The sequence below is a fragment of the Gekko japonicus genome, unplaced genomic scaffold, assembly GCF_001447785.1.
Source record: "Gekko japonicus isolate JY-2015 unplaced genomic scaffold, Gekko_japonicus_V1.1 scaffold772, whole genome shotgun sequence".
Classification (NCBI taxonomy): domain Eukaryota; kingdom Metazoa; phylum Chordata; class Lepidosauria; order Squamata; family Gekkonidae; genus Gekko; species Gekko japonicus.
In genome coordinates, this window is record NW_015177031.1 from 562702 (window position 1) to 589479 (window position 26778).

General features: G+C 45.7%; 1 protein-coding gene across 1 annotated transcript; it reads right to left on the reverse strand.

Annotated features, from left to right (window-relative positions):
* Positions 1 to 280: 280 nt before the first annotated feature.
* SLC30A4 (solute carrier family 30 (zinc transporter), member 4) lies at positions 281 to 19813 on the reverse strand. Its single transcript, XM_015427924.1, has 8 exons — positions 19648 to 19813; positions 18489 to 19055; positions 13365 to 13511; positions 8968 to 9121; positions 7185 to 7392; positions 4677 to 4782; positions 4188 to 4322; positions 281 to 2265 (listed from the first exon to the last, which is right to left on the reverse strand). Exons 2-8 carry the CDS (start codon positions 18877 to 18879, stop codon positions 2111 to 2113), a joined length of 1296 nt encoding a protein of 431 aa, XP_015283410.1. The 5' UTR covers positions 18880 to 19055; positions 19648 to 19813; the 3' UTR covers positions 281 to 2110.
* Positions 19814 to 26778: the final 6965 nt, after the last annotated feature.

Consider the following 26778-nt stretch of genomic DNA (forward strand, 5'->3'; position numbering starts at 1 on the left):
GGGATGGGCGAAAGAGAAGTATTGGCTAACTCCAATTACAAGCTACATCAGAAATCCAGCAAAGGAACATTTTAGAAGTTTAACTGAGTACCACTTCTCACCATTTTCTGAGTAATTTTCCAATCAGGATCACTTGCAGAAATGATAAAAGGGAATAATTTTTTCCATAAGGTAACTTGATAGTTGCTTAAATTATAATGCTCTAAATAAAATATCCATATAGATTTAATGCAATGGCTACTGTAAAAATTATTTATAAAATACAGGTCTTTATCAGGGGATAAATATTGGTCTTTAACATTACAATAATCATTACACAGAAGAACTGGATAGTTACTTATTTTATAATCTAAATTGTGCAATTAATCAAAATATTGGTACTTTGATAAAATGCTGGTACTTCAGTACTCAGTTCTTCAATTACTGTCATCGACTGTGAGCAAGGGAAACTACCTCTTTTGGTTTGTTCCGTCCTAACAGCAACTAGTAAAACATTCATAGGAAAATATTGCTGTGGTTAAAAGAACAATTGCCTCAGTTGTCATAGTGAAGACCGAAACACCCATAATAGCCAAAAATTATATATTATTTCTTATACCAAATGCATATTGATAAAGTTCTCTTCAGAAGGATCAACATGACACAGATGCAGCAGTATCATTGCAGACCAAATGCTGGTATTTTGTTTGTGTTTTTCAGCATTAAAGCTATGATTCAAGTTGGCCTTCGCTTACTTATGAGTGCAACATCTCTGTCTCCCTTCTTTCTCTGGCTCCCCTATTCTCTGGGCCCAATTCTAAAGAGAAACCAATGTAAATTTGGTGCCTGCAAAGCAGTTATTAAGGCCTGCATTCAACACAGGTCAGAAAGGAAGGTTATTTTATCTTTTTTAAAAACTAAAATGGTTACCAGAAGAACAAACAATGATGGCGGGTATGCTTCCCTGTTTGAACGTGAAGCAGCACTGCTCACCAAATCACTAACATTTCACCGGCACACTTCAGACATCACCATGCAAACGCCATATTTAAAAACTGGAAATTAATGACAGATGAAAAGGAAACCCGATTCTCACAATTCTACTTTCCAAGAACTGCAACGTATCTGAAGTCTCGCATCTCCTGAATATCTACGTTACATCTACTGATTCGATTCTTGCGCTTAATACAGTTTCTCTAAGGCCCCTTCACCTTCAGGGAAGGAAATCAGTGGGAAGAGGGCTCCTACAGAGTACTTGCTTCCTATTAAGATTCATGCTAACCGAACGGTCTCTGCAGCGGGTTAAACACTAGTTTAGAGACTTGAGATTAGCAGTAAGGGTCATCTCAAAGTCAATATAATACCCAAAGAAATTAAATATATATATATTCCTATGGTATAAATCCTACGCCTAGAGATACGACAGACAGCCAAGCCTTTCAAATGGTGTGGGTCCAGCCCCTAAGCCTTCAATTAAATAACTGGTAAACTTATATTTTATGATTTCGATAGGTTAAAGCTAAAACTTCCAAGACTGGTTACGGTAAAAGCTGTTTCCCAATACACATTCAAGTTTGTGTGAATACAGAACACAGGAAAAAAGGGCTCCAAAAGCCCTACAGCAAATTGAATTTTTATTTTATTAAACAAGGTATTAAAAAACTTGGGTTTTATAATAAGAAAAAGAAAAATGCTGTGCAACCAGTTCGGGGATCTTTAACTTTATAGATCACCAACATGATCAACCTTGTCAACTCTTTTTAAATTCAAGTAGCTAATGCCTGATGCCCTTTTTTGGAATGCAGGAATACCAGTACACAGTTAACAATTGGCAACATGGAAGTGTACACTGAGGTATCTGGCTAGCCATCGTGTGATCTGTAAACATTTTTTGGAAATATCTTGGCATGGAAACCCTAGCAAAACAAACAGTGACCCGGGGCGGGGGGAGAGCGTGCTCATCTTCATCAAAAGGGGTAATTCCAGCTCCTTCTCCAGTTCTGAATGTTCTCATTAGCCAGATCTAAGAAGTCCCATTCCACTTGTAAATCTTGTGTTATTGCTCTGTGGTCATCTTCGACTGCAAGATAAAAAGAATAAGGCAGCACACACCCCAAAAACGTGTGGAAAGTTAGGCACTGGAATTCTGACAATTAACGCAGTGTTTGTTCTCCTCACGCCTGTAAGTTTGAAGCTGGACAGAACATTGATACACTCCAAAAGTGTTCAGTAGCAATCGTCTAGCCTTGGACTGGATGTCCTCCCACTTTGATGAACCGCTGGGAACTGAAAAGCAAGAAAATGACACAGAGTAGAAAGGCTTTAAAGCTTCCATGGTGGGGGGAACATTTCTCCATTCCAACTCTATATTTCACAAGGCATAACACCCAAATTCCTCCAGCCCCTACATCCCCCTCCATTGATCAGAAAAGATGTCTCTAGATAAATGGATAACACTGAGAGTGAAAGAATCCCAAGTAACAGCTGCTGAAAAGTACCTTTCTCTCCCCAAGAGCCTGGAGAACCACTGCTAAGTATTCAAATTATAAAAAAAAATTAATGAACGCTAATTATTTAAAGGTGAGCGGGAATGACAATCTGGCTCTAATCTCCAGGAAAATGTCAACTCAGGCCCAACCACTGCCTGCACAAAAAGCTGCTGCAGCCATTTTCAGCTGTTATGGTTTTGGCAACATGCTACGCATGATCTCTATGCAGTCACCATTTTGTGTCAATGGGGCAACACGTGACCCTTCCAGCTTTGCTACACACCATCAGAAACCCAGATATTTAAAGGTATGCAATTGTACATGCCAAAGCTGGAAAAGCTGTGTAATGCCCTGTACATTGATCTCCCCTCAAAATGAACTCAGAAACCCCAGCTGGGGTATTAATAATCGTAGGTAGTAATGCCTGTGGTGGTGGCGGCTCCCAGTTGAAAGCCTGGTGGAAGAGCTCTGTCTTGTAGGCCCTGCGGAACTTTAAAAGGTCCCGCAGGGCCCTGATCTCTTCCGGGAGCTCATTCCACCAGTATGGCCTTGGTTGCAGCTAGCCTGGTGTCCATGGGGCCTGGAAGGGCCAGTCAGTTTTGTGTCCCTGACCGAAGTGCTCTCTGGGGTATATATGGGGAAAGGCAGTCCCTCAGGTATGTTGGACCCTGGCCATATCACATGCAAAGCCCTTCATGGCCTTGGCCCCTCTAATTTGTGGGACCACCTCTCTCTCACTGCTCCACCATGAGAACTCCACTCATGTCAGCAGGGGCTTCTACAGGTGCCAACCTGCAGATGGGCAAAGTCAACAACCACCTGTACACATGTGCTTTCGCCGCTACGGCCCTCGCCTTGTGGAATGGCCTGCCTGGAATAGCATCCTCTGGCTTTCCACAAACTATGGAAAACTGAATTATTCAAGAGAACTTTTCTACACAAGTAACAGGGTTGCACTGTACAAAATGGTTCACAAAATTACTTGGATGGGACGATTAGGGACTGCGGTCTCTACTGCTGGATACAGCTTGCTGTTAAGCAGGCTCCTACTATGTAATCTTTCCATCATTTAATGTAGTTGAAAAGAGCAAGAGTCCAGTAGCACCTTAAAAAGCTTCCCTTGCTCGAAAGCCAGTCGAATCTGACTCTAGGGTTGCGATGCTCATCTCCGTTTCAAAGCCTAAGAGCCAGCGCTGTCCGAAGACGTTTCCGTGGTCATGTGGCCAGCATGACTAAACACCAAGGTGCACGGAACGCTGTTACCTTCCCACTGAAGTGGTACCTATTTATCTACTTGCAATTTCTTGCTTTCGAACTGCTAGGTTGGCAGGAGCTGGAGCTAGAGATGGGAGCTCACTCCATCATGCGGCACCCCGGTCTCGAACTGCTGAACTACTGACCTTCCACAGCCTGCAGTTCAGCGTCTTAACCACTTGAGCCACCACAGCTCCCAGTAGCACCTTAAAGACTAACAAAATATGTTGGCAGGGTAGGAACTTTTGTGAGTCTCACTTCTTCAGATACAGCAAGAATGGGAGTCCATCTGTCCTGTTTATTGGAAAGTGGAGTGATTTCAGATGCCGAATGACATTATGAATCCCAGATTTCCCAGGATGCCTCAGTCAGACAATCTAACCATCACTGTTACAAAAGCAACTTCAAAGAACTTTTATTGCAGACATAGCCATTTTTCTATATAAGCCCCATAGCATACTCTACCTAGTTGTAAATGGACGATGGCAACTGTTTTTCCTGCTGTCAGAGACCAAACATTCAGATATTCCACTGAATGCACATCTTCGATTTTCATTAACTCTTCTTTAATGTGATCCACATTCAAATGCCTTGGAACTCCTACAGTAAAATGATATTGTCAGGTTAAATGTTAAAATCCAAAAGTAAATGTACTGAGGATGTCGATTATGAGGGGTCCAAAAACAGGGCAACCTTTCATAATCATCAATGACAATTTTAAAGCTCTTTTTTTAGATGAAGGGAAGTGATACAATAACCGCCACTGCTGCTTCTAAAAATTACACCCACAGAATGACATTGCAGTATGTTATTTTGGTTGGTCTTAAAGGAAATGTACTTTCATGGGTTTTCTTTTTAGAGTTTGCTATGGACCAACTCTGAACTACCACTACCAACTCTGAACTCTCTTACATGTTTTCCAAGGAATACATTGAACATAAGAACAATCATTACCTTCAAGTATAATTATTCCCGTGTCCCGTATGATCCGCAGTGTTGTGAAAGCCACGAGTACTGAGAACACGTATGTGCATATAGGATCAGCGATCTTGTATTCTGGCTGAAGCAAAGAGATTAAGGCCTGATAAGACTTTGTCCGGGAAGAGAGTCTTTTTTCAGATTCAGCAAGTGTTGAATTCACACAACTGTTTCGTCTCTTGGCCAAGAGAGTTCCTGTAGAAGCTGGTGTGTGAAATACACAAGCTGTCTCTCCACCGTGTGGTTTTTCAGACTTGAACAGATGAACGCATGACGGTGCCTTATACTGAATCAGACCCTTGGCCCATCAAGGTCAGTATTGCCTACTCAGACTGGCAGCCGGCTCTCCAGGGTCTCTGGTTGAGGTCCTTCACATCACCTACTACCTGGTTCATTTTTTAACTGAAGAAGCCAGAGATTGAACCTCAGGCCTTCGGCATGCCTCTCCACAAATTGTGTGTTTTTGTAGCATCTATATATCTAATTCTGAAGTCGCCTCCTGGTGTGCGGATACCTAATTCCGCGCACCGGGGGCACCTGGGGGGGAGGGAGAGTTTTGTGCACACGTGGGGTGGTCCCCAGGTGTGCACAAAAATCAGAAACCCTGTAAAAAATATCGGGGGGGATGTTTAAATCCCCCCGAAACTGACAGAGCGTCCCCTGCGCATGCGCAGGGAACGCTCTGCGACCTCCCTCGCCGCCACCGCTTCGGGGGGAAGAGAGCAGCGAGGCGAGCGGCGAGCCGGGTGGTGGGGAAGAGCTGGGGGGGGACTTACCTCCTCCTGCTGCTTCCTCCTCTGCCTCATATGTGGAGGTCCCTCCCCCCCCACGAGTATCGCGGGTCCCGCCCCTTGTACCCTATATGTTGCTTTTTACAATGTTTTTCTTTACATTGTTTATTGTATGTATCATACTGCTTTTATTGTGCTTCATTTTGTAATCTGTCTGAGTCTCAGCAAGCAAGGAGAATTATAAATGAAGCAAAATAAAATGAATAAAACACATCAACAACAAAAAATCAAATTCAAAGGCCGTACTCCTAAAACAACCATCAAGTTGCAACAGGGCTTTCAAGGCCAGTGAGAAGCAGAGATGGTTTGCCATTGCCTTCCTCTGCAGTCTTCCTTCGAGGTCTCCCATTCAAGTACCGATCCTGCTTAGCTTCCAGGATCTGATGAGATCGGGCTATACTATGCCACCTTCCCTCCCAAAACTTAACATACACATATCATTGTTACAGTGCCTAGCTGAAGCTCTTTCTTGGAAAGAAAGAGTCTGTTTTCTAATTATCCATCGTTTTGGGCACTCATAGGGTTGTCTTTAGAAGAAGGTGCTATTTAATTGGGCCATAACAGAAAATGCCCTCCTTTTCATCCCTGTAGTTGCCTTTGGTAGTGCCAGGAACACTAAGGTGGGCCTGCCAAACATCATAAGCAGCAGCCACAAATGGACCACAGTGACTCAACCAAGGTTGCACACCCCACCAATGTTTGCTGTGAAAAAATTGATTCAAGTCCAATTACAGTCCACAGAATGAATCTTGTATTCTCTTGGCATTTGTTGGCTCTCATCTGTTGGCCAACAGATGCGGAGAGAATACAAGATTCATTCTGAGTAGGAGACGTAGAGCACGGGCTCCAAGTATAAAGCGACCTGATGAAGCATTGAAGGAAACAGATTGTTTACCTGGGAAATCTGTAATCACATGGCAATTGTTGGAAGCAGCAGCAGCACTGCATGACGTATAATAAAGAAACAAAAAGAAGCAGCAGCAAATTTGTGGACTGTAATTGGACTTGAATCGATTTTTCACAGTGAACATGGGGGGGGGGTGGAACATCCTAAGCAGAGCTGGGGCTCATATTGAGAGGGGCCTTCCTTAAGATAGGCAATTTCCATCACAGAGTATTAAACTCAGAATACAAAACTCCAATCCCAGTATATATGTGGAGTTCTTATCACAATATTTGGTTATGGATAGCCAGGAGACTTCTCTACAGTGCAACCCCCTGCAGAATTACTCCTGGATTACAGTGCAATCCTATGCAGAGTTTAGACTGGAGTAACTCCATATGGCATTGCACTGTTATTCATTTAAATCTATAATCTACCACATGCCACAGATCAAAGTTTGCAAAAGGAATTACACTGGTAATACATCATATGTTGTCCCCAACTGCTTGAATCCAATCCAGTGACTCCTTGAGCAGGCAGAATATCCAGCACATACACAATGCTCCTATGTACATACAAGGGTTTCTACACTCACAGTAGCTCTGCACACGCATCCCATTTTCGTAAGCTGGGAGCTGCCCCTCCATTCCAGAAGACAAGAGCCCACTTTGAGTGACTGTGGTGTTCTGTGTCAAATTCACTGCATGAGCAATCTACCAAGAGTCCCTTACAGCCTTCAAGTGCTGAGCAAGCCAGCACAGCGGACTGTATCAGAAATATCTTTAGTTCATGATCCGAGTCAAGCCCTACCTTGAAACGAATGATGTACGCCGCTACAAGTACGCCGATGCTTTGCACCAAGTCTCCCAGAGCGTGTACGAACGCGGCTCTCACTGCCAGGCTGCCGTGACCGTGGCTGTGCCCCGAAGCCGTGCTAGAAGAGTTGGACAGAGGAACGGCTGAAGGGCTGTGTGCGTGGGAGTGGAGGTGGCCCGACTGATTCAGCAAAAAGCCCATTCTGCAGCAGAAAGCAGGAGAAAGAAAAAAACCATTAGCATACTTTGACCCCAAAAGGGAGTGGGTTGGGGTTTTACCATGACTGCAATCTTTTGTAAGCATGAGAAGATTGGAGAACAAGCCACTAGTATTCCTAGAATGGGGGGAGTGGAGAGCCACACACATAGTACCAAAATGCCCCGCTAGCAAATCCAAGTACTGCTCCCACCATCCCCACTTCTCTCTGCCCCCTCTAACCCCTATACTACTACTTCTTGTGGGTCCATGTGTGCAGTGTAGCCAGGAAATCCTACGACTGCCTGGCTGCAAGAAGTTCTAGCTCTTTAGCATTACCCAGGGTGACCCATGAGGAGGCAAGCTAGAATACCAGGATCTGAATGCGATTGTGGTGCAGCCCACCAAACTATTTTCCATCTGTCATAGGAATGTGAGTGTCGTGCTTTCCAGGGAGATGTGATGGAGCTCTTTGAACTCTGCCCAGCTGTGACTGAGTGGATTGCAAATCTAGATATTAGTATTTAGGGGGATTGCCCAATCGGTCTGCATATCCATTGTATCAACTTGGTTACATATTTTATATTATTATATACTTCCTGTGTGTAACTCTGCCATATGATAAATATAAATAAAACAATCTTGTGGGTCCGCTCCCAGCCACCTTCAGTGGGCAAACAGAGAACTGCACTGCAGCTGGATACCTCGGAGGAAACCCTCCTCTCCCCTTTGCACCCCCACATGGCCAGCCAAAGAAGAGTTCTCCTGTGCAATGTGGAGCCAGTCTCCCTTGGGATGGAAGGAAAGGAGACGGGGCATGCGAGTGGAAGGGCATGAGGTTGGATGGCTCTGAAGGAGGCTGGTGGGTACAGCTACACGCTTATGGCCCAACCACACAGGCAGAGATGTCCTCAAACTAGAACACTTATGGGAAGTGTTTTATGGTGACACAGTTCAGCACCAGCAACATGCAACAGAGAGAACGGCCATCCTTAGGATTCCAAATGTAATCTGGATATTTGTTATGGCCAGAGGTAATTTCGGGGGGAATCGCAGGGGATCACAGTTCCCCCGAGTGAGGTATGGGGGGCGGGGCACATGACAAAGCCCTGCCCCCTGCTTCCGGCAACCCCGCTTCCGGCCCTCATTCAGCCAGGAGGAGGCAGGAGAAGAGGGAGGGTAAGTTGCTTCCTCCCTGCCTCTCCCCACCCCTGCCTGCCTGGGGCCAGGGAGGGCCTTCGCGGGGCTTCCTTGCACTCCCGCCGGCCTTAGCGGCCGGGACCGTTGGGGGCGGGGGGTGTGGCCTTATGACACACTTCCAGTGATGTCAGGGGGTGTGGCATATGCTAATGAGTTATGCTAATGAGTTTCCCTAGCTCTTTTTCTACTAAACGACCCCTGGTTATGGCATTCGTAAGCCACCTTCCACCCAGTCCACAAGACAAGTCAAGACAAGACAAGGGGATGCTGCATTTATTTTAAAAACAATTCATCTAGCCCAATACAGTAGCCACAATGAAAAACCAACCAACCAATTGCAGAAAACTCCCACACGGTTAACGCAGAGAAACAGAACGCTTACATGACATTCACCGCCACACCGACAGCCGCAGTAATCAGCATGATGTCCCCATTGATATCATAGTCCATATGGATGGTCCTTTGAACAGCTTCGTACAAGAGGAAAACCATAAGGATATAAATCAGCAGGACACTGAACATGGCAGACAAAACCTCTGTCAGAGGGATAGAGAAAAGAGAAGCACTGTTACAGGAGGTCTAGGCAGTCTTACATTATATACAGTATTATTTTGCGTTTCTATGGCACTTTTAGTTATACCAATTGCTTATCAATTCTACACACCCACTTTGCACAGAGCTCCCATGGGCCCCTTTTTTCAATAGCAAAAGCATGATTGGTGACCCATATGTATAAGCTGTGTAAGTATGCGTGCGTGAGAAATTGAGGTGAGTACTCCAGAACGGAGAGCACCCAACCTCAAAACTCAAAAAGGAAGTTTCACACGAGGACACAGTAACAGAGCTGCTCAGTGGGAGAACACAGAAACAAGGGAAGTAGGTATGTCGCTTATCAGAAATGTCACTGCTAGCAACATTCAACAGGTGCCCCTGACACTGAAGCTGTCAAATAAATCACACTGGCCAGGGTTATCAAAGGAAAGGAGAAGTATCACTTCCTTCTAACATGTATTCACAGTGCATGCTGGGAAAATGCATTCTGTGTGCCACAGAAATGCAACCTTGAGAGAAAGCATGCAAACAGTGCATTCAACAAACTTGCACGTTCTGTTTCTTGCACAGGAGAAGGCACACGCACCCCTTAAGAGAAGAAAACACAACTCTGTGGTGCAAGAGACCAATCACACAGAAACCTTTGTATCCTGGAATCCTTGTCTTCCACACTCACTGGTTTCCTTTCTGAGCAAATTCTGACACTGTGAAATCCCACACGATTGTGGCATACAGTAAATACTGATACTTATGGAGGGACATCAGCTTTTCTCACCTCCACAGTTGCCCAGACAGCTGGCTATGAAAAGGCTGCTTAATGCATACAGGGCACGTAACGCAGCTTCTCTTTGGTGCAGAATTAGAACTACTTTGGCATAGAATGTGTACATTTGTTCTTTAGTGTACACATATCCCTAATCGTCAGTTGAGGGATTTTTCTTTAAAACCTAAATTCCAGTGTTCACAAAACTCTGTAGCATGCAATACAAGACAAGTCCTGTGAATACTGAAGCCATGGTTAATATTTAGTTCCCTTTGCTTTTTTCACTATCGAATATTTAGTTCCCTTTGCTTTTTTCACTTGCGGTACCCTATGATAGGTGCCAGTGCTTTTCACAATTTTGACCCTTTCTGCATTTGTAGGTCTGCCACAGACAGGAGAGTAACTTAAATTTCTTACCAGTGCGCTCTCTCTCTTGGAGCGTGGCAAAGAGTTAGCCACATTAGTCTTTTGTAGCAAAACAAAACCTTAACAACATTTATTCCAGTATGAATTTTTGTGAGTTTGACTCAGGAAAGCACATATAGAAATTAAAGTTTAGTCTTTAAGGTGCCACTGGATTTTTATTTCTCTTAGAGGGCTCAAAGCAGAAAATGGAAGACGAAGGGGGCACTGCCGGCCTTGGCCACTGTCTACCTGGTACTCCATAGTGGCATACACCAGCTTCCTTTCACCCGTGCCCCCACAACCCCTTCAGATAAGATCCCAGTGGCATCAGGTAAGTCCAGCGTGTCCATTTCTCCCTGCAGCTGACCAGTGGCCTCTGGGAAGCCCACTGTTCACCCCGGAGGAAGCCGACTGTGCCCCCCGGACAGATCACACCCGGAGGCACCCTGCCACAGTGCCCGGAGGTTCCATACTGTCACCTTGAGGCAGATGTGCTGTGGAGTCACGGGCAAAAGCCCCCCACCACACACACGTTTGCAAGGGAAGGTTAATAATTGCAGGAGAAACTTCATGTGCTGTGGAGTCACGGGCAAAAGCCCGGGAAGGTTAATAATTGCAGGAGAAACAACCAGAAGGACAGCTCTGCCCACATTTTACCAATCTTCTCACCAAAGAACACATAACAAAACTTTTGAGGAATCCCTGAAACCCCTAAACACAGTTTGAAAGCCACTGAGGTATACACCATCACAATAGACTTTTTAAATTAGGGACCACAGAACCACAGATTAACTTCATGAGCTACTATGAAGTCAATCTGTGGTTCTGCAGTCCGTAATGGGCTACAATATCACTAGTGTATTAATCTATCCAAGGACAGAGTAATTTGTTAGGAATGTTTGTGTAGGAAGGGTCTTGCCTCAGTGTGGGGGCTTGAATTCAAAAAAACTTCAGCCATGGAATTCTAGAAGTCTGATATGATTTCCAAGGTATTTCCAAAATCTTTCTTCACTCTGTCCAGACATGGGAGGGGATTACATTTCATAATGTTGCCTATGATTTTCTTTCCCCTAGGTAGAGAGATTGCCCTCCTCATCAGACATACAGTATTACCCCCTCCAGGATATTACTAAAGGTATATTGTACTATACCGTACAGTAACCAAGCGTCTTGGGGCTCCAGTAGTCAAGGGTTTTGGCAGCCACGAAACTTTTCTTTCAAGAGTTTTTAATTTCGTGGAATGAATTATCCTGACAACTGAAACACAACCCAGTGGGGGCCGAAAGCAGTTTTCAAAGGTACTCAAATACATCCTGCTGTATTTAAGCTCCCGTGGGCCCCTTTACAGTTTGGCACATTAGATTTTTCAGGAGCTTAACAAAAATAATGCTTTCCAAAGTGAGAGGTGAATGACTAATTGGACAGATGTGATTGGAGACTAACCTAACAAGGGTATGAAAGATCAGAGCTAGGCCACTGCATTTTGAACAGAAAAACTGCTTTTATTTTGTCTTGTTATTTAAGAACTTTCCTTTCCAAAGAGCTGATGTTGTGAATACTGTTCTGATGTCAAAGGAAAAACTGCAATGGATTTTAGGACTATTTATACTGGTCCACATCGCAAGGTGCAGTTATGCACATGCCAGCCCCACAGAAATCCCCCAAGTTGAAGGATGCCTAATTGTGTGGTGGCCACAGCTCTCTTCTTAGGCCTGGGAAGTTTGGATCTGGCACAATTCCCAACCACCCACATGCCTATGGTGCCAACTGCTAGGCTTAAGTTGCACCAGCGCCATTTCCATACAAGATTACCTGTGCTGGGTTCAAAGCTTTTGGGAGTGTTTTCCCCCCCTGCTTCCCCACAGCATCAGGGTATATTAGTGTGCCTCCAGGGATTTCCTCGGCTCTTCTCCAGTCCTTCTCCAACGTGCATTGCTCCAAAGCAGCTGGATGGCTGCTATGCAGGCGGGAAAATTTGTATTTCTAACTTGGGTTTGTGGCTGGGTTTGTCAATGGCAGCTTGCACTAAGCTGCGGTTTCTTGTAATGCTCAGTTCCACAACATGTAGCTTGTTGAATTGCGCTGCCCATTGTTGCCTCTTAGCTACAGAGATGGCAGAATACAAGGTAAGATGCTTTCCCTTCTGGAAGGTGAGAGAGGCAAGAAGCAGACAAACTGGGGGTTGATAAACAAACCAGAGCTTGTTGCACAAACCAAAGTTTATCACAACATCTAAACACAACTGGGTTCCAGCTGCCCTCCTCACCCCACCAGCCTGGTGGATAGGAGACAAAGAGGACTATTTGGCTCTGTTAGAAGTTTTGTAGCTATTTAGGAGTCTGCATTAAACAATTATTTACACTCAATTATATGTGTGCAGCAGGCTACGGTCAATGGAAATCCAAGCCTTAATTAACCCATCACACTTACAGGTGTGTGTCACAGATGTTTTCATTATACCTAAATAGAAAGAGTGAGAGCATGCATTGCTAAAGTTCTTGTTTGCAAAACTCAGGCATTGTTTATGTACAAGACGCAGGCCCAAATTCATTAGAAGAAGAACAAGAAGAAGAGATTGGATTTATACCCCGCCCTTCACTACCCAAAGGAGTCTCAGAGTGGCTTACAAACTCCTTTCCCTTCCCTTCCCCACAACAGACACCCTGTGAGGTAGGTGGGGCTGAAAGAGCTCTGGCAGAAACTGCCCTTTCAAGGACAGCTCTTATCAGAACTATGGCTTGCCCAAGGTCATCCAGCAGCTGCAAGTGGAGGAAGGGAGAATCAAACCCGGTTTTCCCAGATTAGAGTCCACGCACTTAACCACTACACCAAACTGGCTCACCAAACAAATTAGCCTTTCCCTCCCAACCCCAAGGTGCACAATTTCTAAGTCCATAAACCAACCTTTTAAAATAGGTCTCCCATGCTGCCTGTCCCTGCACCACACAAGTTTACAGAACTAATGCCAGCATTTTATTTATGAACTTTATATACAGGCTCAGCTGTTGTGATTGGCACTTACAGGCTCATTACAAAGGCAAAACTCTAAGGTCACTTACCTAAGCGATGGAATCCAAAGGTGAACCTTCTGGTGGGCGACTTTGCAGACAGCCATAAAGCGAGCAAGGTCAAAATAATGCCACTGAGGTCAGTTAACATGTGAAGTGCATCTGTCATGATGGCTAGGCTATTGGCGACGTATCCACCTTTGGATGGAAGTTGAAGAGCAAAACAAAAAGTTAGGCGTGGGATACAAGCACACAATGCACAGCCAACTGCAGCTTCCTGACCCTCCTCGTCAAATGGGTGGCAGTCCAAAAAGGTACATGCCAAACCACTGTGTACGGTCAATGAGGACATCTTGCCTCTATGACTTAATCTAGAGGAGTATACAGGGGAGGAAAGAAACAGAGCACAGCACAGCAGTGCGGTGCGGTGCAGTGATTAGTGTGCTGGACTAGACCCAGGGAGACCGGGCTTCAAATCCCCACTCAGTCATGAAGCTTAGTGGGTGACCTCAGCCCCAATCACTTTCTTCAGCCTAGCCGACCTCACAAGGTTATTGTGAAGCTGGACAAGAGAACCATGCATGCTCCCCTGAGCCTGTATCCAACCACATGCTTTAGACTTAAGGGCTCATGTTTTTGTAAAAGAACATAAGAGAAGCCAATGTTGGATCAGGCCAATGGCCCACCCAGTCCAACACTCTGTCACACAGAGGTCAAAAATACCAGGTGCCATCAGGAGGTCCACCCGTGGAGGACACCAGAAGCCCTCCCACTGTTGACCCCCCCCCCCCCAGCACCAAGCATACAGTGCATTACTTGCCCCAGACCAAGAGTTCCTATCTATGCCTTGTGGCTAATAGCCACTGATGGACCTCTGCTCCATATGCTTATCCAGTTCCCTCTTGAAGCTTGTAGCCACCACTACCTCCTTGGCAGTGAATTCCATGTGTTAATCACTCTCTGTGGGTGAAGAAGTACTTCCTTTTATCCATTCTAACCTGACTGCTCAGCAATTTCAATGATTTCTTGTACTGTGAGAAAGGGAGAAAAGTACTTCTTTCTCTACCTGCTCTATCCCATGCATAATCTTATAAACCTCTATCAGTCGTCAGTTCTCCAAGCAAAAGAGCCCCAAAGCACTTTAACTTTTCTTCATAGGGAATATGTTCCAACCCTTTTATCATTCTAGTTGCCTTTTGCTGCACTTTTTCCAATGCTATAGTATCCTTTCTGAGGTGTGGCGAACAGAATTGTACACAGCATTCCAAATGAGGTTGCACCATCAATTTATACAAAGGCATTATGATAGTGGCTGATTTGTTTTCAATTCCCTTCCTAATAATCCCCAGCATAGTGTTGGCCTTTTTTATTGCAGTAGCACACTGTCTCGACATTTTTAGTGAGTTATCTACTACGACTCCAAGATCTCTCTCTTGGTCAGTCTCCGCCAGTTCGGACTCCATCAATGTGTATTTATAGTTAGGACTTTTGGCCCCAATGTGCATCACTTTGAACTTGGCCACACTGAACCCAATTTGCCATGTTGACGCCCACTCACCCATCCTTGACAGATCCCTTTGGAGTGCCTTACAATCCTCCCTGGTTCTCACCATCCTAAACAATTTAGTGTCATCTGCAAATTTAGCCAATTCACTGCTTACTCCCAACTCCAAATCATCAATGAACAAGTTAAAAAGCATTGGACCCAGTACTGAGCCCTGCGGTACCCCACTGCTTATCACCCTCCACTGTGAAAATTGCCCATTTATATTCACTCTCTGTTTCCTATTAATTAGCCAGTTTTTGATCCACAAGAGGACTTGTCCTTTTATCCCGTGACTATTGCGCTTACTTAGGAGCCTTTGATGAGGAACTTTATCAAAAGTTTTCTGGAAGCCAAGCCAACATCTATTGGGTCCCCCTTGTCCACATGTTTGTTCACCCCCTCAAAGAACACTAACAGGTTAGTGAGACAAGATCTTCCCTTGCACAACCCATGCTGAGTCTGCCTCAATAGTTTTTGTTCATCAATGTGCCTACTAATTCTCTCCTTAATAACAGTTTCCACCAATGTACCCAGTATTGACGTCAGAATGACAGGCCTGTAATTTCCCAAATCTCCTCTGGAACCCTTTTTAAAAATGGGGGTGGCTTAGAAGGGAGCATTGCTTGGATGCATGCCATCCAGGCCTGGTGATTTATCAGTTTTTAAGTTGTCTATCAGTCATAGGACCTCCTCTCTCATCACCAGAGGTCAATGTGACTTCCAGGAGACACACACCCACAAAAAAGGAAGAAGAAGAAGAAATGTGGGGAGCTTCAACTGGCTGAAGCAGTGGGGAAAGCACTGGCAGAAATCACTGTCCCCTCTTAAGAAAATTTAATTTTTCATGACTGAATGGTTTGGTATAAAAAATGGAAGAGGTAGAGGAAGAAGTCCACAAAGGTATGCAGCCCCAGAATAAGGTTCAAGGAGTTAAAACCAGCCCAAAAGAAACACAGTGCCCCTATATCATGCGGTACTGAAAAAGAGAAAGAGAGAGATCTTGTCATCCCTTTGCAGGGGATTCAGAGAAGAACTTCAAAAAGTCACATTAGCATCCCAGTCAATAACGAGCCCTTGCCAACTTCAATGAGCCATGAAGGACACAGTGCTGTCTCACGGGTGGCTGATCACAAACCCCTTCACAAGCAGCTTGGGAAACATAAAAAAACCCAAACGTTCAAAACAGCAACACATAAATAAATAAATAAATAAATAAGGGGCAGAATCCACAGTACAGAGGACAATTTCCTCAGCAGCCGTTATTCAGCCAAGCCCGGGGATCAGACGACTCAGCTCAGACCCGCCCCACTTCTCAGTGCCCTGGGAAGCCACTGTCTGGGGTGCAAGGAGCTGTACTTTGTAAAGGAGGCTTGCAAATAAGCCCACCAGTTAGTAGCCCACCCACCAGCTTTAGCCTTGCCCCACCTGCCGACATGTCAATTATCTGTGACATACTGAAAACCCAAAATAATTTTTTTTAAATACTTTACCGAACCTTCCCTGAATGGTTTCTTAGAACCAGGGGGCCACTTAATAACAACACTGCTTTAAAACAAAGGCATTAGTTCACCTCCAGGGTCAGTACTGTCTATTCTGTCTGGCAACAGCTGTCCCAGGGTGTTAGGTCTTTCACATCACCTGGTACCTCTTTCTCTTAACTGGAGGTGTTGGGGATTGAACAGGGGACCTTCCCATAATCCACCAACTATAAATCACCATTGTGAGGATGGTTCCAATTTGCTGGACTCGCAGGCCAAGTGTCTAGCTTACAACCCGGAAAAAATATATATGCTGTGATCAGGAAGTTCTTGTATCGTCCTCAGATCCCAGTTAGTTAAACCATACTATTTTTTGCAGTTATCTTGATAAGAGAAACCCAATAGCTTGCTTTACAAGACCAATTAGCTGCCTTAAAGACATTGCTTGCGACAACTGGAGAATACAGAAATAATTACTCCAAGGTACAGTACATGGGAAAACCCAGGGATCTAAAGTATAGCACGAGAAGTAAGCAGAAATAGTCACGTTACTGGATCACCAGCTACAGCATAGGGCTTTATCAATTTGCACTGCAAAGAATAAAACTAGCCGCTACCCAATTCATAGCATTTCATGCAACTGACATGATTATATGCAGGGCTGTACATTTTGATGAATGTGCATATAATTCAGTATTATGCCATCAAAAGGAATCAATTTGCATTTCTCATAAATCAAGCAGGAAAAGTTCCTCTAGATAAAAGGGAGCCAGTGTACCATAGCAGCTCAGGGAGGTCCCTTGATCAAGTTTTCCATCTGCCCAAGAAATCACAGGGTGCTCAGGCAAACCATTCAGCCTTAGTCCCACCACCTACAATATGGGGATAACAGTTACTGGCCCTGGGTAGGCAGAGTTGGCCCTGGTTAGTACTTGTAAGGGAGATCACCAAGGACAGTGCAACAGTGGAATCAGCTGCCTGGGGAGGTGGTGAGCTCCCCCTCCCTGGCAGTCCTTAAGCAACAGCTGGACAAACACTTGTCAGGGATGCTCCAGGCTGATCCTGCATTGGGCAGGGGGTTGGACTAGATGTCCGGTAGGGCCCCTTCCAATTCTGTGATTCTATGATTCAATAAGGAATACCAGGGTCGCTATGCAGAGGCAGGCAGTGGCAAACCACCTCTGAATGTCTCTTCTCTTGAAAACCCTACAGGGTCACAAGTTGGCTGTGACTTGATGGCACTTTCCACCACCACAACCAGTTTACTGGCACGCCTTACAGGATTGTTGTAACAAACACTGTGATGTCTGCAAAGTGAATGCTCCAAGTGCCATGTAAATCTTTAATAACGATAACTGCCCTTTCAAGATAAATTTTGTAGGGTTTTTATTACTATTTTACTCACTCCCAAAGTACTCCCGTAAATTTCCCTGAGGTGGTTCTCAATTTTTAAAAAGTCTGAACTGCCTGCCTCCTACACATGCGCCCATGCAGGGAGCGCAATTCAGCCCTAGTTATGACCAAGTCCCAACTAGAGCAACGGAACAGTATTCAATAGAAACCAGTTTTTGCTATATTGACCTTTTGGGGGCAAGAGTTTCAGTGTTTAATTCTGTACAAGTCAAGATACAACCACTTGACTAATCTGGTAGTTCTTAACGCAATGTTCTGCCCACATCCATAGTTCAAGCCTCCACGTGACTGGTACAAGCACACATGGAAAATTACGGATAAATTTTCTTGAGGTAATTAAAAAAAAAAAACACCACCCTAACCCTAGGCTGCTTCACTTCCTTTATATAAAAAAGGATCTAAGAACACATCAGCAAAAGGAAGAAAAATAAAATAACCTCCAGGATATTTATCTATTTGTCAGTGGAGGCCTTACTGTTGCGCAAAATTACTCAGTGTATAATAGCAGCTGTTTAAACTGGCAGTGCCCCATGCTGATAATCCCCTTTGTGTGCTGATTCTGCTTACTCAAGATGCTCTCTGAACTCACTGCCTCTTCCGCGAAGAGGCGATATCACCGGCCGAGTACCTAGCATGCTGTCTTCCCCAAGTGAATAATTAAAAGTCTCTCCCAAGGCACAGTGATCTTTCAAAAAGCAACTGCCACCCGCCTTTAGTAAGAGGACAAGGCCTGCTTACCGACCAGCTCCCCCGTCATAAAGAGGAGATAGAGGACTGCGGCTAGGATCAGGCGCCTCTTCACAGTCCTTTGCTTCAACAGTTCCCTCTGTTTGTTGCAATTGTTACAAGGGTCTGCGCCCGTAGCAGGGTGGGCCCTCTGAGGAGCAGCGTCCCTGTCCAGCAAGGAGTCGTCGGAATGGGGCCCCAAGTGGGTGCCATTGGCCGAAGCGTCCACTGCACCATCAGCCGCATCGTCAGAAACCACGACTCGCAGTTTGTTGAACCTGGGGTAGTCCTCATCTCCGGCCTCATCCGAGAAATCAAAGGCACTGGAGTCGTTCAAGAACAAGGGGTCCTCGTTCTTCCTCAGCACGGACTTGAGGCTGCTCCAGAGGCCAGAGCGGGCCATAGCAGGTGGCCAGCCAAGAACACAGCTGGGCGCCAGCGGTGCTGAGTGGCAGGTATTTCTTCTCAAGCCACGTCCCCTCACAGGCGGAGGTACTTCATGGCCCTAGCCCTTCAGGTCCTTCCTCATCTGGGAGGGACAAGACGTGTGCCAAAGCCAAATTTGGCAACCAACCGAAGCTGAAACAGGCAAAACAGACGGCAATCAGTCCTCAGGAAGCAAATCAAGGCACCCCCACCCACGAACGTCACAGGCAATACATGATTCTGAAGATGCCTGACCGGCTGCACAATGCAAGCCTATGCAGAGTTCCTCCAGACTAAGGCCATGGGCTGAATCTTGGGTAACTCTGCATAGGACCTGCACTACAAAAACCTTGCAGCTGTCTGGGTTCCTACTCCCCCAAGCCTTTACCACAAGGTCTAACTGTAAGCGCCTCGGGGCAGGGGCTCCTCTTTCCCCCTTCTGTGCCCTACCCCTAAGGGGTTGCGCGGATCTTAGCAAAGGTTTCCCCAGCAGTGCCCTGTTCCCTTACGCAGCTCAGGCAGCGGGGCCAGAGCAGGACAGCGGCGGTTTGACAGAGGGACCCGCTCCAGCCATTCAGAGCCAGACCACAGCAGGCCGCCGCCGCCGCTATCGCGGAGCACGCAGCACGACGCGTGGGTCGCCCGCAGAGCTCTGACATTGGCACGCGGAGGCCGAGAGGGAGAGCGCGCGCGCTCGTGGGCCAGGTAGGGAGGCGGCAGGACGGGCGGGGATCGGGACCGTTACCTGCGTGCCTGCCCGGAGAAGCCCTCCGCCGCCGGCACGGGACCCAGCCGCTCTTCAGGACATTCCTCCCCGGCGCCCGGGCGGCGAGCGAGAGCGGCAGACTCCCAGCGCGCTCCCTGAGCCAGGGGCGAAGGAGCTCTAGGCACGGGCAGGTCGGCAGGAGCGCGGCGAAAGAGGGCGTGGGCTCCTCCTCGGGCAGCGCAGGCATATCAGCCGCCGCCGCCTCCCCTTGCTGGACCGGCTCGGAAGCCAGCGCACCCGCGCCTCCAGAACGCCAAAAGGGAGAGGCGCGAGGGAAGCTTCGGAATGACGGGGAAGGGAGGTGTTTTTTGGGGCAGCCTCCCCTTCCTAAAGCCACATCTGAGCGCCGGCTGCGCCCTCCCTCCCAGCCAATTCTTCCAGACCGTTGTCTTTTCTGTTTTCAAAAGCTAGCTAGAACTTAAGAACTCCTTGCCTGGCCGCATTCTGACGGCGCCCCTGAATCCGGGATAACGCAGCCCAGGGGCTGCAGAGGCGAAGGGCCAGCCGCTGTTGAGAGCAGGCTCCAGAGGGCTGCAGCGAAGGAGGCCAGGGCGGCGAAAGGGTTAAGCGGGCCACAGCGATTCGGAACACGGTGCAGCATGGGAATCGTAGGCAGCAGAGGGCTGGGGGAGGCGGGGGGAGTTAGGCGGCTTCGAGTGCCAGCAGTTAACCTGCATTTCTTTTTACCCAGCTGCTTTGTCACTTCAGAGCCACAGTCCTATGCACGCTGACAAACTGACAAAGGACCATGAAACGTGCTTAGGGAGGACAAAGATGGGGCAAGGAAGGAATCTCAGCAGGGATGTTTGATGTTATTCCAGCTCTCTCTCTCTCTCTCTCTCTGGACAGAAAACAGGCAGGCAGGAAGTCAGTTCAACTGCTTTCCAGGCTTACCTCAGCCCACCTTCATAGAAATGCTAATAGGTCTAGACCAGGGGTGTCGAACTCATTTGTTATGAGGGCCGGATCTGACATAAATGAGACCTTGCTGGGCCAGGCCATGTGTGTCATAAAATGTAATGCCAGGTAGCGGAGATATAAACTTTATAAAGGACACAAACACAAAGGGTTTTTTAAACTTAAAATAAAAACATGCTTATTTAACAGTGTCTGATAACTGACACCTCTTGCTCTGAATTATTGCATCAAAACGGCTGCGCTGTTTCAGTTCTGAGTATTCTGTTCAGGTGTGTATCTGTAAGCTGCTAAACCTATAATGATGACGCAGCAGAACTGGAAGAAGCAGAAGACAGCCAGTTCCACTGTGGGCCTGATAGAAGCCCTCCAGGGGCATGATCTAGCCCTAGGCCACATGTTTGACACCCCTGGTCTAGATAGTGGGATGGTTAAGCTCCCCCCCATCCCCTTCAAACAGGGAACAGAGATTTAGAGGAATAAAATACTAGAGAGACTTCAGGAAGGAAGAAACTGGAGATCTCCAGGAAAAGCTTTGACCTGGCCGACCTGGTCAGTGGGTGTGGAAAAGAGAAGCGATAAAATTTGGGGGAGCAAGGAGGAAGGTCTCTTTGGTGCAGAGTCCATCAGAGCAAGTAGAACTCTTAACTGAGGTCTGGAGAAGGCAGCCATTAATCATGTTGTTGGCCTGGACAGCTGAAGGAAGCTTCAAGGTAATGACAACTCTGTAGAGATCTGTAACTGGGCTGAGGGAAACACAGAAAGCCTCAGAACTTGGAAGCTGGGAGTCCTGACCCTCCCAGTGGCAATTCCTTACAAAGGTCAGGTGGTGGCGGCAGGTTACCTGAGAGATAAAGAAAAGCTTCTGCAGGTGTTGGAAAAACCTTGGAGAGCAGGGTGGAACATGGCCTGCAGGCCAGAGCAGGCCCATTCCACTACTACAACACAATGAAAACAGACCTTTCTATGAACCTATTCTGTTGTATTACTGCATTACCCGGGTAAGGACTTTTGGTTCAAGGGGAGTGCGTATTATTGTATTACCCGGATTGTATTACTGTATTGCCTGGGTAAAGACTTTTGGTGCAAGGGGAGTGCGTTACAAAACAAAGTTACAAAGCACCAGAGAGAGTCTAAAACTCACCCTAGTCTTGGTAGGTTGCCACCAGGTCTTTCAATCTAGCCCAACAGCCTAGGAGGGAAAGACCAAGCCTCCTGGCTTCTCAGGGAACTTAACAAGAAAAGTCAGCCCTGCAGAGTGGGACTGCAGTCTGAGTTTCCAAGACAAAACAGTTAACTGGTAGGCAGTCAAGAGCCAAGGCTCTGAGGTTATTGAAGGCAAAAACCACGACAGAGTAAAAATATATTTATTTAAGGTGCAAAAAATATTTAAAACAAGACTAGACAGTGAAGGAATAAAACAAATAAACCTAAGCTTTTCTAGCATAGCTAAACATACAGAAACAAGGTTCCAGTTACCAGTCCAGGATCAGCAGAGGCAGTCAACTTTAGCCAGTCCAGGCAGGAATCAAGTGGGATGCCATTCTGGGAGCTCTTGAACCACTGACATAATGTCATGTCAAGTAGTCACAAGCTCCATGCCATAGTGTAAGGGCTAACTAGATTTATAAGAAAAGGGTCTCTAACTGGTCTTAGGCCTTTAGACCAATGAGATACCCGAAAGGTGATGTAATTATCTGAGTTGCTAGGCATGTGGCATTCGAGGATGGACAAGAGAGAGAGGGCGAGAAACATAACCATACTGCACTTAGGCCTGTCCCTGCCCCCACACAGGTGTCTATAGCTCAGTTGCTTGGAATGTGCTAATTGGAAGCTTCAAGGGCGGTTGATACTACCCTCAGCTGAAAACAATTTAGCTCTGGCTAACTGTCTCTGGGAAGATTCTTGTAGGCCTTTTCACCGCCTGAACCAAAGATTTTATTTTACAGAACAGAGCAAGGAACCATTTTTCTTTACAATTACAGAGACTCCAGTATTTCCATACGAATAAGGAGAACTTACTTCTGCAAGTCTACACTGTTTCTCCAAGTCACGTGCCTGATTGTGAGTTTTGATGTGGGTTTCACAGTATTTTAGGACTGCTAGTATCTCATACTCTAAAACTCAGGCGGCAGGGGCCCTGGTAACATCACACTGGAACAACAGGGATAATGGCAGTAATTTCACACACCCTGTGGTATTTGTCAATGTGTGTAATTCAGAATCTTAGCCTATGTATCACACATACAGATAACTAGACATAGAGATTAACTATGTGCTAAATGAAAAATGTAGCTACCTCCATATTGTTGCCTTTAGTCTACACATGCAGTAATTGCCACAAACATGAACACACACAAAACTAAAGAGACTACTGGGGGTGTCGGCCTATGGGGGCATGGGATAGCAGATAGCCATGAGGTTTTCAACCTGAGACCCTGAGAACAAGCCCCCAAAACCTGATTCTCAGGACCAAAGCCCCAGAGCTAGCAACCCTACCATACACATAGATATGTAGAGAAAGGCGCTGGAAATAAACACACTCCTATAATTGCCTCTGTCATGGCTCAGGTGGGGTGTCACCTGACACTGCCACCACTCTGGTTTTAGGATCCATTGAGAAGGCCCAGACCACACTCCCAAGACCTTCGGACCTCCCTTGTTTGGCCAAAATAGCATGAGGACTAGGCAGAGTAAACAACAAGGAAAAGGTTTATTTTTAAAGGAGGTCAGCCCAATATGGGAAACAAACAAGGTGCAAGAACAATATTAGTAAGGAGGTGAAAAGAAAAGAAACCAAATGGCCTAACATGTCTAAATTTACTGTCCCTAGCGCACTGTCTCACGTGGGCCTCAGTCTGCTCACCCTACCTTCTCACCTTGGGCCTCTAGTTGTACAGCCCAGATCATGACACCCCTCCTCCAGACGAAATCATGGGGTCCATCTCTGGCTTCATGAGTTGCACATATTCAACAGGCTAAGCTTTTCCTAGTAGCCAGGAAAAAAGCAGTGTCACAGAACTGTTTTAGGGCAGAGAAGCCCTGCCAGAATAAAGCTTGGTAACCTGAAAAATGGACTGGTGGGAAAACCTCTTACCTAGAGTACTCCCCAGTGCACTTGAGTTAAAGCACCATACATTTTGTTTAGAAATTTGGGCAGTGGTCCCTGTCTGTTACTCAGCCTTCAGAGGGTAGGGACATGCTATAGGGGTCATCAGCAACCCTTTATAATTGAAAAGTCAAACTACGTCAAATGTCAGAGCAAATGATTAACCAAGAGCCAGTGTAAGAAGCCCATAACTGAAAATATACAGCTTAACATGACACATAACTGACATGTTGGTATGTAAAGTTTAGGCAGCCCAAAGACTAGTTGTTGAGAGACTTTTATGAGGAAGTGGCACCCATCAGGTCTCAGGATGAGTAATAAATATATACAGGCACACCCTGCATGACTCTTTTAATGTACTGGCATTAATCTGTGCATCGTTTGCACTTGGAGCACCATCAAAATAATATCAGATCTTGAGTGTTGACTTACTGAAGAGCTAAGAATCGTGTCCAGTGGCACCTTAGAGACCAACAAGATTTTTGGGGTGTAAAGTTTTGAGAATCAAAGCTCCCTTCATCAAATAAAAGCTTTGACGCTTGAAAGCTTATATCCCAAAAACCAATCTAGCTATTCTCCTGCAGACCAGCACACGGCTGCCCTCTGAAACTGGACTTATTGAATAACTACTTAAAATCTTCTCAGCATGGTTCCTGACAGTGCAGAATTGCTTCATCCCACTGCTGGCGTTAGGAAAGTGAATTTAGGGAAAACACAGCAATAACAGGCATTAAGATGCCAGAGGGACTACAAGGTATTTGGGAAAATGAGACATCAAATTCATTTTTAATTGTTCAATTGTAGACAGTTGCACAATATTAGAAGGAAAAGGAGGTACAACAGGATAAAAGTTGGGTAGCTATGCATGCACACGAAAGCTTATTCCCAGAATTAAAATTTGTTGGTCTTAGAGGTGCCACTGGACTCAAACTTTGTTCTAAGAATTCATTACATATACTGTGACTCTTCTTGGCCACTTGTATTTGCCCACTCTGATCACCTTTTGTTCTTTTGATTGGATCCTTTTTTGTTTGATTTCCACAGAAAAAGGACTCAGGCAGGGGATGAAAAATGGAAATACTTCATCACAATTCAGGAGAACTTAGCCTAGAATGCAAGCCTATCACCATGGCGTGGTCCACTTCTGTCTTTTCAGAAGTGAAATAGATTTGTGTGTGTGTGACTCGTGAGACAGACTGTCCAGGCTGTTCCTCTGGAATGTATCGGTTTAGTGGAGTTAACCTATCTATTTAGACCCAGAGAAGGAAAATTTCAGCATACAGCCATAATGCTGGAAAACCCCAAAATACAACTTACCTCCTGTTGGCCGGGGAAATTCAATGTACAAAGTCAAATTAGTCCCTCACTCATAGCCCAACGCCTTCTTCCTTCATGCAACCAAGATTGTCACACACACTCTCCTTCTGAAATCAATGAGATTTAAAAATGTTCTCCTTTGGTGGATTGCCAATGTCCTTCCCTCAAATAGCAGACTTCCCAGCCAAGGGCCAGCAAGAAAGGCCCATTTGCAGACAAAGTAGGAGTTTCTGCATATATGAGAAACTCCCAAGGTGTGCAGAAAAAATATTAGAGAATGAAAAGACCCATCTATCCCTGAAAAACAGCCTGATGGAGACAAAGCATATTCCCTGTCCTCAGAATGTTAAGAACATTTGAATGTTCTTAAGGAAAAAGAAAATAAAAAGCAGGGGATGATGGGGAAATCACCAGTTTGGTGTAGTGGTTAAGTGCGTGGACTCTAATCTGGGAGAACCGGGTTTGATTCCCCACTCCTCCACTTGCACTTGGGCCGTAGTTCTGATAAGAGCTGTTCTTGAAAAAGAGCAGTTTCTGTCAGAGCTCTCCCAGCCCCACCTACCTCACAGGGTGTCTGTTGTGGGGAGGGGGAGGGAAAAGAGTTTGTAAGCCGCTCTGAGACAACTTTGGGCAGTGAAGGGCGGGGTATAAATCCAATATATATATCTCTCTCTCACCTTGCTCAAGACCCCAAGGCATTATTGCATCTCAGAAGAAGGGAAATTTCCAGACTGTTTATCCCCTCCCCAGTCCTTGTGGGCCTCAGGAACACTATCTAGAACCACCTGGAGCAAAACTGTGCCACCCCTTCATGGGATGCTATTTACCTTTGTGCCATGGAAAGCTTCAGCTGCTCATGGACACCCAGTAAGTTTCTGTTAAAGGGGCATTTTTCTCCAGTCCTGTTGGCAACCTTAGATCTGCTCAATGAGGTGATTTTGCAGTACATGTCCAGTTAGGCATACATCATTGACTCCACAAGAGGCTTGGCTGGCACAAAACATTAGCGCTTTATGCAGCTTTTCATCAATGTTTAAACAACATTTACTATTTTATCAGCAAGGACACTTCCCTTTGCAATTGTTACCATTCTTTGTACAAAACTAATTCAAAAGTCACAGTTTAACGGTCTTGCAGCTAGAAACACAAACTAGAGCACAGAAGTTTTTGCAAAGGACACTGGGCCATTAGCAGAAATGCATATGTTATGACTTTTTAAAGATGTTGGGGGGAAAGAAAGCAAGACTGCAAGAAAAATGTGCTGACAAGTTGTTACAGAATTCCAAACCTGAGGTTATAGCTCACCAGCAAGACTCATCAGATATCTTTTAAATAGCTCACAGGGGGTATGCACTGGCTATATTATTTCACATAAGCTTGCAGCTACTGCCAGTGCAAATCAGCTCAAGGTGTCTTTTGTATGCTAAGAAGCAACCGCTGTTAGAATAACACAGTTGGGAGGTAATGTCGTGCTTCTACCCATGATCTCTGTAAAGCTAACAAACAGAACACATTGCTGCATGTCTATCAAGACAAAGCCATATGAAAACCAGAAAGAGACAAGGAAGCTTCATTGGCAAATTTGGAGGAAGATGTTAACTCCCCCACTCCAGCTCTTCAATACAATTTTCTCCCCCTTGAAGCTATTTTTATAAATCATCAAGAGATCCAATGGCTCTGCTGCATAAGACATAGTTTGGCCTTCAGGTGCCAATAATTAAACCCAATTCTATACTAAGCGGAAAAATTTGTGCCGATATACTATGATT

Excerpts from the sequence above, each read along its gene's own strand:
- SLC30A4 (XM_015427924.1), bottom strand. The coding sequence starts at position 18,879 with ATGGCCCGCTCTGGCCTCTGGAGCAGCCTCAAGTCCGTGCTGAGGAAG. Across the intron at positions 4,783-7,184 it reads CGTACATCATTCGTTTCAAG|CCAGAATACAAGATCGCTGA; the intron begins GTAGGGCTTGAC and ends TCTTTGCTTCAG. Across the intron at positions 4,323-4,676 it reads GGGAATAATTATACTTGAAG|GAGTTCCAAGGCATTTGAAT; the intron begins GTAATGATTGTT and ends ATTTTACTGTAG.